At 40.7% G+C, this 14,191-nt stretch overlaps 1 protein-coding gene across 1 annotated transcript in view; it reads left to right on the top strand.

The window, feature by feature from the left end:
- rbpjb (recombination signal binding protein for immunoglobulin kappa J region b) overlaps positions 1-14,191 on the top strand; it is a 56,263-nt gene that overhangs the window by 36,449 nt on the left and 5,623 nt on the right. The window contains exons 3-10 of the mRNA XM_020629233.3: positions 5,279-5,374; positions 10,198-10,363; positions 10,676-10,850; positions 11,340-11,477; positions 11,743-11,855; positions 12,680-12,820; positions 13,025-13,180; positions 13,292-13,395. Of these exons, the coding sequence (XP_020484889.1) occupies positions 5,279-5,374; positions 10,198-10,363; positions 10,676-10,850; positions 11,340-11,477; positions 11,743-11,855; positions 12,680-12,820; positions 13,025-13,180; positions 13,292-13,395 (1,089 nt within the window). The remainder of the gene's footprint in view (positions 1-5,278; positions 5,375-10,197; positions 10,364-10,675; positions 10,851-11,339; positions 11,478-11,742; positions 11,856-12,679; positions 12,821-13,024; positions 13,181-13,291; positions 13,396-14,191) is intronic.

Below are 14,191 nucleotides of genomic sequence, written 5' to 3'. Positions count from 1 at the left end.
ACATTATACAGGGAAAGAAGTTTGGTTGAACTGGTCAGTAACCTGCAAATTAGTCTTAAGATCAGTATGAAAAAGATCGTGATAAAATCGGGATCGTGATTTTTGCCATAAAAAATCGTGATATGATATTGTTTCCATATCGCGCACCTCTAGGTTGAACGTGTGAATGATTATGAATGGTGCTGTTCAGCGGTCGGGCACTTTACACAGCAGCCTCTACCATCAGTGTGTAAATATGTTGAGAATGGATGAATGTAGGGTTGGGAATCTTTGGGTGTCTCACGATTCGACTCTATTTTGATTTCTTGCGGTCACGATTTGATTCAGAATCTATTTTCGATTCAACACGATTCTTGATTCTTGATTCTTGATTCTTGATTCATGATTCATGATTCAAAGTCTATTTTTGAATCAGTACATACTTCAGAATCTACTCCAGTCCTCTGTGAGGCTGAATTTCCTGCTCCACTTGACATTCAGAAAAAAGAAGTCTACTTATTGGAGTGTTTTGCCACGATAGCCGGCACCAATAACACTTCCTGCCCGGGGTCCACAGATGTAAATGAGCTATACAGCTATCTCTGACCCAACAGTGTGCAGTGCATGGTCCCTGTCAAATAAACTAAACTAGTGATAGATGGAAGTGAAATATCTGTCTGGGTTTATTGTTGTTTATATGTGCACAGTGTCAAGTCAACATTTTTCACTGTTTGTCCGTCTTTAAACAGTTCGTCTCCCAGTCAAATATTTGAGCTTAAAGGCCTTTGCACACGGAGTCCGTTTTTTTTTTTTTTGGGACCGAGGAAATAAGATCCCATGTTGTGTCAATCATGTTTGCACACTGATGCAGAAACTTTCATCTATCGTTTGATTGTCTGTGTTTTTTTTCATCCATCCCTGTGTGTCTGTCTGCGTCCACACCTCAATCATCTACTGCCAGCGGCTGTTCGATTGCTTCCAGCACATTGGTGGACTTCTTTTGAATGTGTGGTTCCAATATGGCTAGCAGTGAAACAAAGTAGACTGCTGACATCCTGAAATACACCAGGAAGCGATTAGGATCATTATGTAGCTCCTCCTTTATCAGCAGGTAAAACTCTCCTCACTCTTGCTTCTTTTCAGGAGTTGACAAATCCTCTTTTTTTTTAATTTCGTTTTTTCATGGAGGGAATGAACCACTTAATCATCTTCACTGCTAGATCACTTTGCACGATGAGTAGCCTACGAGACATGTTGTCTCGTACTGCAAATTTTCCCAATGAATAGAAAAAGCACTGACCTGAAAAACACATCTGAAAAAAACAAAACAGACTCAGTGTGCAAAGGCCTCAAGATGTAACGACTTTAATGGCTGTAACTGCATCAGATGGAAATATTTTAGATCTTTTTACACATTTCCCCAAAACTCATCCTGGCATATTTGGTATCTTTGTAAACCTTGGGTTACCCTCAAGATTTGAATATAAAACTCTGCGGTTCAAACAATGCTTGGCAGAACACGACTGGTTTGTAAAGATGGACCCACCGCTGGGTTTTTGTTCTTCGTTTGATTCGGGGATATTCTGTTTCATTTGATTGTTACCACATGCGAGGCATCTTTGTTATCTATTCAGAGGTTATGTGGAAAGCACTGATTACGAGGACAGAGCGGATTACAATGGATTCAGACCGACTGTGAGTGAAAGCTTAATGTTAGGGTGAAGAAAGTATGTCTGTGTCGCGGGGGGGGGGGATGGTCTCTCCCTATGTTAGCCTCAGTGGTCTGGAATGGTTTGTGGAACAGTGTAACAGTGTTAACCACAAGCCAGGGCTGTCGCACGAAACCATCCCAACACTACTGTGAGACTCTGCTGTCATAACTCAACTATGAAGCAATGTTTCTGGATATTTACTCACAGTCCTGGCCCAAACATAAAAACTGGCAACGGTTTTAGAGTCAGAGGTTTGATCTGTTTCAATTTAAGGGCCGATTTATCAAGGTAGAAAATGTTTTTGAAAGTTTGGAAAACATTGGTCAAAGTCATACTCTATTATTGGAAATATGTTATTGGAAGAAGATGTTCAAATAGAATTTTTTCTTGATACGGATACTGATACCTAAATCATGTTTTGGCCTGAGTACCATTCTCATACCAGTCCTATAGGGGACATATAAAAAATCCACTTCTACAATGTTATTGAACATATATTTGTGTAACCTGATTGTCTACAGACCCACAAAATGTGAAATAAATCCATCCAGTCCTTTGTTTGTGGTCTGCATAACTCTTACAACACAGAGAAAAATGCTCTGTTTCAAATTTACTCTCCTTGTGATGTCACAGTGGGATCCAGAAAATCCCCTCCCCTTCCCTCCCCTGGTATCTCCACCCATGGACTCCACCCCCAGCCTAGAACAAAACTTTTGCGCAGGTCGGCCATTTTTATTCTCGATACAGAGGAGTGATGTCTACGGGGAAAACTCAGGGGGGCTCATTACATTTAAAGAGACACACACACCAAAACGGAGCGTTCTGAGAGACCTGGTTTATACAGGTACACAAACCTCCTCTGGTGCTTTATTCATGTTATATTTTAAACAAAGCACAGCACAGATGTTTCATTTAGACCACAGGGGACTGTTTGAAAAGGTGGAGAAGGGGGATAATATGTCCTCTTTAATAAATGGCTGCTTTGTTGTACTGAAACTGTATAGTACCAACCATAACATTATAGACTATAAACTTTATCATTTTGATCTAGTGGGACAGTAAGTCATCAAACACATCCAGGATTAAGAAACATTTCTTAACAGGGATTTTTTAATGAAACATTTGCTTCCAGTGAAAAGTTTACAACAGTTACAAGTTTGTGCTTTCTTCAGTGCTTTTTACTGGTTTTATCTGCAGGTCTGTTTGAAAGAGAGAAAGAGACCCATACATGATGAATACTGAGGGAACAGAAACACAAGCTGAATGACTATAGGGACATACTTTATGAAGCTAAAGCTAGCTGCTGCTCAGTTCAAAACCCCACTAGACGATACATTACTACACGTTATGATACGATCAACTTTATTGTCCCTATAGGGAAATTATTTCTTGCACGCTAATGCTCTGTACATTAAGCTGGTTTCATGGAAGTGTTTGGGAGAAATACATTTTCTCTCGGGGAAAAATATCGACCTGCTTTATTTAGTTGAGCTCTGACTTTAGCTTTACATTCTTCGCTAGCACAGTGCTGCCGTTTATGAATGTTAAATTTGAATTGCCTGACGTCCGAACGTTCTGGAAAACATTTGAAAATGCTGTTAAGTTCCTTTTAACGTCATATGATGCTTTCACATAACTTACCTTTTACCAATCTTTCTCAAAACCACATATATTCAATATTCTGTCACGTTATTTAAAAGTGAATCATTGAATTGCCCTCGCTGAAAATCTAGAACTCTATTCTATTTGGCTTTATTAAAGAACCTTAAGGGGCTTAAATGCAGACCAAGTAAGCACAGTGTCTGCAGTGTGAGTCCAAGTTTGTTTGTCTTCATGTCTTACCTTTATGTTTAAAGTCTGTTGCACAGATTGGCACATTTAACTAAATATAATCCATCACAGCTATAGAGCCTCCTCGGGGGTTATTGTTGGCGTTTACAGATTGTCACTGGATTCAGGATACATCAGATTTAGAAACAGAGGCATAATGATGGAACACTGTGGCGGTGTGTAAACGCCAAAGCCAGCAAGGTGGAACATCGCGTGTGTGTGTGTTTATGTGAAGCAACAGCTGTGTGCTCGCAGGCCGTGCCTCTCGCGCTCCATCATGCATTGTGAATTTACACACTTGGACACCAATATTACACCAATACGGGTGCAAATGTGTAAGTTCAAGGGCTCATTTCACGTATTAAGAACTCAAGCAGAAATTATTTAATCAGAGGAGGACTGTTTGAAAAGAGTTGCCGGCTTTATACGGTAAAACTTTCTCCCTGTGGTTATTTAGTGTTTTAAAATAGCTTTTGATCAAATAAACCTTTAAAATTCTATAAGTTACAGTTTCTGGCAATTTAGCAAACTCTGAATAATCAACAGAGTTTAGTTTAGTGTGAAAGAAAACATATTTAAGTAATCAAGAAAAAAAAAATAATAATTACAAATCCATTGTAAAGTGCATAAACAAAACATTTATCTCTGCCTTCCTCCTTTCTACTCGTCTGCGTCCCCTTTCCTCCCTTTTACACACACACACGCACACACACACGCACACACACACACACACACACACACACACACACACAACCTCTCCACTCTTCATATACCCAATACTAGGCTGCACGCTCGGGTTAGACAGGGCTTTTGTTATGAAAAGCAAGGGGCCCCCTCACTCTGTGTGTGTGTGTGTGTGTGTGTGTGTGTGTGTGTGTGTGTGTGTGTGTGTGTGTGTGTGTGTGTGTGTGTGTGTGTGTGTGTGTGTGTGTGTGTGTGTGTGTGTGTGTGTGTGTGTGTGTGTGTGTGTGTGTGTGTGTGTGTGTGTGTGTGTGTGTGTGTGTGTGTGTGTGTGTGTGTGTGTGTGTGTGTGTGTGTGTCCCTCTGAGCACCCCGACGTGTCAGGTGTCACTGACATCTGTGCGTTTGTGTTGATCTGCTCTTCGTTGTGCGTCTTAGGCTCAGCTTTATACGTCTTTCACCGGAAAATTAAAAACAGTGTTGGGCAAAAGTGTTGTTTGTGTGAAGTAGGTGTGTGTTCGTGTGCGGCGCAGGAGGTGGGAGGTTTTGGCCAAGTTGACAGAAGTAACTGGAGCGCAGACCTTGCAACATTTTTGACACGAGAAGGAATCTTTGCTGGTGATCTCAACTCTGTTATTTCAGCTCTAGTGTTTTCTTTTTTTTTATTCACTCTTCTTCTCTTCCTCATATCTGCCTCTTGTCTCTCTCTCTCTCTCTCTCCCCACCCCTCCTCTCTCGCTCCTCACTGTCCCTCCGAGCTGGTCATTAACGGTTCAAACACCCCCCCCCCCCCCCTTGTCTCAAATGGACCCAGCTGGGGAAGAGGAGAGTGTCGATTTTTTTTGGCTTGCAGATTGTGCAATGCTTTCCAGAGGTCACCGCAAGTTCGCTGTATGTGTGCATGTGTGTATCTGTATGTTCTCATTCCACACTTCACACTTTTTTTTTTTTTTTATAACCCGTCGGCAGAAAGACACACACACACACACACTCACACACTCACCCCCACCCCCCTCATCCCTCCACCTCATCTGCTGCTCCGTCAATAAACGTCCCTATTTCTTTTTGTTTTGCAGAGAAGCGATGAGGAATTACCTGAAGGAGCGAGGTGACCAAACTGTCATGATCCTGCACGCAAAAGTTGCACAGAAATCCTACGGTAATGAGAAAAGGTGAGTGACATCATGATGGCAGAAGCTTCTTCCTCAGACCTTGATAAACTACAGACATTGTTGGATTGTTGGCTGGGACGATTTAACCCTATAAATATGGAAAAATGCTGCTATTGGAGATGGTTCATTCGCTCTTCTAATCTCTTGCTGTACTGAAATGTTGTCTTGTTTTTGTTCTTGTGAATCCAAAGATAATTTTCCACATTGTGGAAGAATAAAGTTCTATTCTATTCTTCTTTACATGGTCGGTATACAGAAGTTTGGAGGTTCGATCTCCAGCTCCTGTAGCTACATGTCTGTTGTGTCCTTGGGCAACACACTTAACCCCAAATTGCTCCCACTACTTCGTTGGTGGTGTATGAATGTGTATGAAGTGGATTAGTTACTTCTGATGGTCACTTTACATAGCAACCTTTGTCATCAGTGTGTGAATGTGTAGGTGTGACATGTGATGTAAAAGCGCTTTACAAGCTCCAGTCCATTTACAATTAGTCCATTTACCGTCACATTTTTTTATTTCCATGGTAACATTGTTACGTTACTCGCAGAGTAAAACAAGACAATGAACACCGGCTACAATCCAGCAGCTGCAGATGGTTGTTTGCATTACTCTTAAAATTGTTTTAAGAAATAGAGAGAACATAAATTACATTAAAATAAGAGAAAAGTGAAACATTTGCAGAGAGAACTGTGAAAATGCCACTGTAGTCATCAGAAAATTATCGTAACCTTAATATAGAATAGAATAGAATAGAATAGAATCACTTTATTGATCCCAAACTGGGAAATTGTGGCGTTACAGCAGCAGGTTATCCAACACACAATATGAGTGAAAAACACAATGTTAGCAATCTAAACACAATATAATATTAACTACAAAGTGAATAAGTACTAAAAGATATCAAAAATAAGAATGTGAATATATACAACCAGGATTTAACTAAACATTACTAGTCTTAAATAGAAAGATTAAATATGGAAGATTGAATGTAAATGTGCAAAAACAGAGTCGTAGGTGATTATAAATTCAATATGAAAGATTGAATGTAAATGTGCAAAAACAGAGTCGTAGATGATTATAAATTCAATATGAAAGATTAAATGTAAATGTGCAAAAACAGAGTCGTAGATGGACAGTATTGACGTAAGCTAAAGTGCATGGGTTCAGACATATTATAAGCAGAAACTATACAATATAACGGCGAGTAGACAGACAAATGAAGTGAACATGAGTGCAGGGATAATTTGTAAATTTAACATGTGCAGAACAGATTACAGTATGGAGAGACAGATATTATCATGCAGATATTATTCAGCAAAGGTTGCACAGATTCTATGGATACAGAGCCTTTAAAGATAAAGAATTACTATTATGTTCTTTGTTTAAGATTTCTTTTTTGGGCTTTTTGTGCCTTTTAATGGTGAGACATGACCGTGGTAAGAGTCAGGTATCAGAGAGAGAGAGAGAAAGTGGGGAATGACATGCGGCAAAGAAGCCACAGATGGGATTCGAACCCAGTCCGCTGCCTTCCAGGACTACAGCCTCTTTACATGGGGAATGCAAACTAACCACTCAGCCATTGGCTTCGATGTTTGTCAACGGATGTTCAGCTGATTTATCGCTGCCTCCCCAGGCTTTAACAGATCAAAACCTGGAAAACGCAAAAAATGTAACCCCTTGAATCCCAAACCTCTCCTTAAAAGTAACATATAGAGGCCTTTCTACACACTAACTTATCATTTATTGAAGGTCAGCTTAATGAGGAGTTATTCACATGGAGGAACACAAACCTGGCCTTGTTTATGAAACTTTGTGCACGCCCACTTTCAGAGGGTTTTAAATTGTCCCCCAAAGTTTCCAGGCCCTAGGAGTGAATGAAAAACTCCACACACTCCAGCTTGCCTCTGTGCAGCATCTTGACCCCTCTGACCTCCTAAAGCACATGAGGTCAGTGAAGGAAGTGAGCTGTGACCCCCCCCACACAAGGTCACACTCAGGTGAAGCCCTCATACTCTTATTCTTCATCTTACTCTTCTGCTCTGTTGAACTCATCTTCTCTTCCTCCAATCCTTCCTGTCCCTCTGCTCTCATCTTCCCTCCTCTCACTCTCTCACTTTTATAGCTTTTCTCCCCCCTCCTCCCCTCCTCCCCCCTCTTCTCTTCTTTCTTATTATGCAACTTCTTCAGCCCTCCATCCTCCGACTGTTTTCTCAACTCCCAGAATCCTCGGAGGGTTGGAGAAAAAACAGGAGAGAAAGAAGTTGAGAGGTTGAGACTGAGATGAATTCCTCTGATAAACTTATCAAATATACAGACTCAAGAGTTTCACGAGCCCTTTTGCCTCCTTAAACCCCCCCATGTTCACGGTGTTTGCATCAGTCTCTCACCTCCGATCATGTCTGTCTGCGTTGTCACAAGGGATTCAAAAGAAAGTAGGCGCACGGAGAATGCAAATGTGCCCTCTTCCTCCTCCTCCTCCTCCTTTCATACCACCTCTTGTCTGTCTGCGCTTTTTATAGGAGTGAAAGTAGACAAACACCCACAGAGACAGACACCGGTGTTGCGAAATAGGTCGCTTTCCAGTTCCACACTGACGCACACAAGTTTATCTGAAGCGGTTCAGAGATGAGTCGCTTTGAGGGAGCTTGAAGTTGTAATTTTTCTTCACTTGACTTTGAAAGTGTAACAAAGGAGAAGAGAAGGGGAAGTTTGAAATCCTGGAATGAAAAAGAGTCACTTTTTGTTTGTAGTTCTGCTTTGTTTGAACAGATCAGGTTCATGCTGAACAACTCATGTTAGCATCTGATTAATGAGGCCTGACAGCTTGAGGAAAGACTGGTTGTATATAAACAGTATGCTGATTTAAAAAAAAAAGTGTCCTTACTCTCTTTTTTAAAGATCAGTTCAGGTCTGCCCTCTAGTGGTAGAAAATAGGAGATGCATGTCGATCCATGTTTGAGCGATGATACATGATTTATTCTTCCACTAAAATAAATTGCTGTTGTGTCCAGGAAGCATCATTTCCATCTGTTGATTTAATTAAGTTTTTTTCAAGGCAATCAATGTCGACATTAATGCCAGACAATTTCAGATTTCTAGTCCCATCTGTTGTTATACTTAAAAAATTCTTCATCAACATGTCCCAACAACATTCTGAAAGCTCATAAAGCCACCAAACGTTCTCTTAAAGCCACCAAATGTTCTCCTAAAGCCACCAAATGTTCTCCTAAAGCCACCAAACGTTCTCTTAAAGCCACCAAATGTTCTCCTAAAGCCACCAAACGTTCTCCTAAAGCCACCAAACGTTCTCTTAAAGCCACCAAACGTTCTCCTAAAGCCACCAAACGTTCTCCTAAAGCCACCAAACGTTCTCCTAAAGCCACCAAACTTTCTCCTAAAGCCACCAAATGTTCTCCTAAAGCCACCAAACTTTCTCTTAAAGCCACCAAATGTTCTCCTAAAGCCACCAAACTTTCTCTGAAAGCCACCAAATGTTCTCCTAAAGCCACCAAATGTTCTCCTAAAGCCACCAAACTTTCTCTGAAAGCCACCAAATGTTCTCCTAAAGCCACCAAATGTTCTCCTAAAGCCACCAAACGTTCTCCTAAAGCCACCAAACGTTCTCCTAAAGCCACCAAACGTTCTCCTAAAGCCACCAAACGTTCTCCTAAAGCCACCAAACTTTCTCTTAAAGCCACCAAACTTTCTCTTAAAGCCACCAAATGTTCTCCTAAAGCCACCAAACGTTCTCCTAAAGCCACCAAACGTTCTCCTAAAGCCACCAAACGTTCTCTTAAAGCCACCAAACGTTCTCCTAAAGCCACCAAACGTTCTCCTAAAGCCACCAAACGTTCTCCTAAAGCCACCAAACTTTCTCCTAAAGCCACCAAATGTTCTCCTAAAGCCACCAAACTTTCTCTTAAAGCCACCAAATGTTCTCCTAAAGCCACCAAATGTTCTCCTAAAGCCACCAAACTTTCTCTTAAAGCCACCAAACTTTCTCTTAAAGCCACCAAATGTTCTCCTAAAGCCACCAAATGTTCTCCTAAAGCCACCAAATGTTCTCCTAAAGCCACCAAACTCTCTTAAAGCATTCATTAAAAATGGACTAAACCCATGTTATATATATATATATATATATATATATATATATTTTTTTTTTTGTAAAGTACTTACATTACCTCTAATATTTGCAGCAGTTTTCAAAGCCAGGGTGGGTAGCAGAGAGAACTGACATGATTCCCCGCTAGCTGACGTCCTCTTTTGTGATTGTAGTATTGCTCGAGAGCCCCCTTGTGGCAGAATCTACATATTGTATCTTTAAAGCCACCAAACTTTTTCTTCAAGCTGCTGAATGCTCTGAAAGAAACCAAATTTTTATTAAAAGTCACAGATCTGTATTTTTAAACAAACAGGCTTTCTCTTTAAGCCATTACATTTTTTTGATATATCTTTCCAGTTATGTCGATCTTTTCTTCTTTTTATTCCAGGAAAGTGGATTAAGATCAAACTGTTAGAAGTGCAACAGGCTGCCAATGTAAAGAAGTGAAAGGAGGGCAGAAAAGAGGGTTTCATGGTTTTAATTACAAACATTCTTAAATCAGGGATGTGAGTCTTCTGGATTTATCCGTAACTCCCAGAAATTAAATGTTAACCCACAAGACTTAAATAATCAATGACAGTTTTTCACATGCATAGAAGTTATTTGTCATTTACTGTATAATGTCGGGTTTACGAGATCACCATTTAAGGTTGCTGCTTTTCTGTCCCTTTGCTGATCTATATTGAATATTGAATACTTACTGTCTGTGACTCTGCACAGGTTTTTCTGCCCTCCCCCCTGTGTTTACCTGATGGGCAGCGGCTGGAAGAAAAAGAAGGAGCAGATGGAGCGAGACGGCTGCTCCGAGCAGGAGTCGCAGCCCTGCGCCTTCATCGGCATCGGAAACAGCGACCAAGAAATGCAGCAGCTGAACTTAGAGGGAAAGGTGAGACACACACACACACACACACACACACACACACACACACACACACACACACACACACACACACACACACACACACACACACACACACACACACACACTCACACACTCTCTTACTTACCTGCTACACAACTATCCAAAATGCCACCCATTATCTGTGATAACAGTGTTAATAAATGTTATGAATAAAATAAAGTTGTCAGTTTTTTAGTTACTGTTCTGACTCATAGAATCAACTTGCAAGAAAAAGACTTGGTCTAATATATTCTGTTTTGTCTTTCTACCTGCCCCCTGATCACATCCCCCCCCCAGAATTATTGCACAGCCAAAACCTTGTACATATCCGACTCCGACAAGAGAAAGCACTTCATGCTGTCCGTCAAGATGTTCTACGGCAACAGCGCCGACATCGGTGTCTTCCTCAGCAAGAGGATCAAAGTCATCTCCAAGCCTTCAAAAAAGAAGCAGTCCCTCAAAAACGCAGACTGTAAGTCTCTGCTCGAGTGTGTCTCACACACATTTTGGTCAATTTGGGTGGAAGATGCACTTTAATTGACTTTATTAATCAGAAGGTTGATTTTAGCTCTAGACTGAATATAGGTATGTTGAAGCTAAGTTAACTGTCCATTTTTATTTGACTTAAATGTATTATATAGAGCTTACATTTGTTTGTTTTTTGCTGCTTTTTTGTGGAGAATTAAGTAACTTCTAATACTTCTATTTGCTTAACAATCTATGAAACCTTGACTTAATTTATCTTTTGTTTTATAAAATCTGTTTTACTTGTTTTTCTCTGTTAGGCTCTTCAAAAATAAAAATAAATCAGTATCATTTTTTTGCCACTAGAGGGTGGTGTAGCTGAAGTTGAGTTCCAAGTAACCTTGATTTGTCCCATGTAGCACAGAGCTATAAGACCTTTAAGCAACACTTCATGTTGAGGTCATTGTGTAACCTGTGTGTGTGTGTTTGTCCAAAGTGTGTATCGCATCAGGGACCAAGGTGGCACTCTTCAACCGGCTTCGGTCCCAAACGGTCAGCACACGCTACCTCCACGTGGAGGGCGGCAACTTTCACGCCAGCTCCCAGCAGTGGGGCGCCTTCTACATCCACCTGTGTAAGAAAACTCCACCAGCTTCAACATTAAAGAGAAGAGAGCGTTTAGAGGAACAGCAGATTGTACAGAGGAACTCTTTTTGACAGCTTGTCTCTTCTGTTCATTTCAAAAGTAACCCACGCTGTAGTAATTACACGCCTGACTCACTGACAAAGAAAAGGGATTGATTGATTGATTGTGATTATAGAAAATGTCAAAGCTCGAAGCGTTCCTGACTTGTTCTTTCTTCTTCTGTGTTTGTTTTTTTCGTGCGTGTTGTCTTCAGTGGATGACGAGGAGTCAGAAGGAGAGGAGTTCACTGTGAGAGACGGTTACATCCACTACGGTCAGACAGTCAAGCTGGTGTGCTCGGTCACGGGCATGGCGCTTCCCAGACTGGTAAAAGAAACATCTGTCGTCTCTGTAGAATAAATGGTTGTTAATAAGAAGGGGTGTTTACTCTGGACCAGTTCTTTGTTTTATTACGATGAAAGATCCTAGTAGATTCCCTGAAATCCTGAAATCTGAGTATGACCAAAACATTTACAGTGTGTGTGAGACATTTCTCCTCAGTTTATTGCTTTGTTCTTTTAGTTGTTGTAATGTTTAAAGATTGTTCTGCTTGATACAAAAAGACATATAAAAATGTGTCATGTTTTATGGTGGTCCTGGAGAAAATAATCTATCAATGTCTTTTTTTTAAAACATCCAAAAAATTAATAAAACTCAAGAAAAAAAATGAGATTAGAACAGAAAAAGAAAAGGAGACTTTAATGATCTGATTTGTGGGAACGGATTGACAAAAGTAGGACTATAGTGAATACAATACACTCAAATAAAACTATCATTAAAAATATGTAAAAGCCTTCATTAGATAAGCAGAGGTCTTTGTCTCATCGGTATCTTAAAGGAATAGTTAGGGTTTTTTGGGGGGGGGGGGGGGGGTAAATATGCAGAACTATTTCTTGGATTTGCAGAAGACATCCCTCAAAACAGCAACTTTTGACAAGAAATAGAACTTTTAAAAGTTATGCTCCCCTTGTTTAGTCTTAATGCTAAGCTACGCTAACAACCTCTCAGGTATTAAATAGGAAGTTTTTTTTTTCCATTTCCTCATTCCCCTTTCATTTCCTGTTTTTGTTTCATTCTCCTGTACCCCCTCTTTCCCAGTTTTTCTATCTTCCTATTGGCTAATCTCTCTCTCGGTCATTTTTCTCTTTCAGATAATCCGTAAAGTGGACAAGCAGACGGCGCTGCTGGACGCTGACGACCCGGTCTCCCAGCTACACAAGTGTGCCTTCTACCTGAAGGACACAGAACGCATGTACCTGTGCCTTTCCCAAGAAAGGATCATCCAGTTTCAAGTGAGGGAAACATGCATCAATGCAGGCCTGAGGTCCCTTTGCCTCCACATCTGGTTTACCAAAGCTCAATACTGCATCTATTTCTCACCTTTAATAGCTTGTACAGTTTCTTATTAGGACGATAGTTAAGCTAATGTGGGATGTGTAATTTCAGACTTGAGGAGAGTTAAAGTTTATCGTCTCCTTCTCTCCTCATTCTTCCAGGCCACTCCATGCCCAAAGGAACCAAACAAGGAGATGATCAACGACGGCGCCTCCTGGACAATCATCAGCACAGACAAGGCCGAATACACTTTCTATGAGGGCATGGGCCCCGTGCACTCACCTGTCACCCCTGTGCCTGTGGTAGAGAGCTTACAGGTACAAAAAGGACACAGCTACTTTCCTCACTGAACTTAACGTTGCTCACAGTGTCGTTTTCAACCAGCAAGCTTACTAAAATTCCTCCTCCTCCTCCTCCTTTTTCCGCAGCTTAACGGCGGTGGAGATGTCGCCATGCTGGAGCTGACGGGACAGAACTTCACTCCAAATCTGCGGGTCTGGTTCGGAGACGTTGAGGCAGAGACGATGTACAGGTGGGTCTCTTCTTGGGCAACATTCACACTTTCTTTTAAACACTTTTTTTTTTTTTTTTTTCGACCTGCCTCACTTTTATATTCAGTCGGATTTCCTGGCACGACTTGTCAAGATGAAGAGTGGAAGGCTTTGAAGAGGTCAAACAGCTCCAGCCACACATTGAAGATCAACTTCATTAACAAATTAGACCAACGTGTTTCAGCTTGTGACCTTCATCAAGGTCATTAGTCCACAAGCTGAATCACGTCTATTTGTTTATAAAGTTGATTTTCATACTCCCAAGTGTGGCTGGAGCTTTTTGACCTCTTCTAACTTGTTTTATTCACACTCGACTTTACAGAACACATAGAAGTCCTCTTTCCATTTCAGAGCCAAAATGAGATCCATTATCTGCACCAGCCCTGCTTGATTTTAGTCCTATTAGCATACAAATTGTCAATTTCAACTTCATTTAAAGATTTATGGTGGATCTTAGAGTCGCAGAAAGTTATTGGCTTTAGGTTTAATGAACATGATGGAGATTTGAATAAGTTTGAAATTTGAATTATGAAACGCTTTCAAAATGTTCTCTGAAAGCTAAAGCTCCTGGAGCCTAATTCTCTCTCTCTCTCTAAATTAATCAGTTCAGCCCGTGATGAATCATGAGTCTTTACTTTTTCTTCATTAAGTGCACTGCTTAGTTTCTCTAAGAGCTAAATTACATTGTTTTTTTTTTCTCTTGTGAAATGTAGCTGTCCCTTTGTCAGGCTGAGATTTAAGGACTGATTAGATCTAGTGTGTTTATCAGAACCACCC

Source organism: Labrus bergylta, chromosome 22 (assembly GCF_963930695.1).
Source record: "Labrus bergylta chromosome 22, fLabBer1.1, whole genome shotgun sequence".
Taxonomy (NCBI): Eukaryota; Metazoa; Chordata; class Actinopteri; order Labriformes; family Labridae; genus Labrus; species Labrus bergylta.
This window is presented reverse-complemented; position numbering and strand designations above follow the sequence as displayed.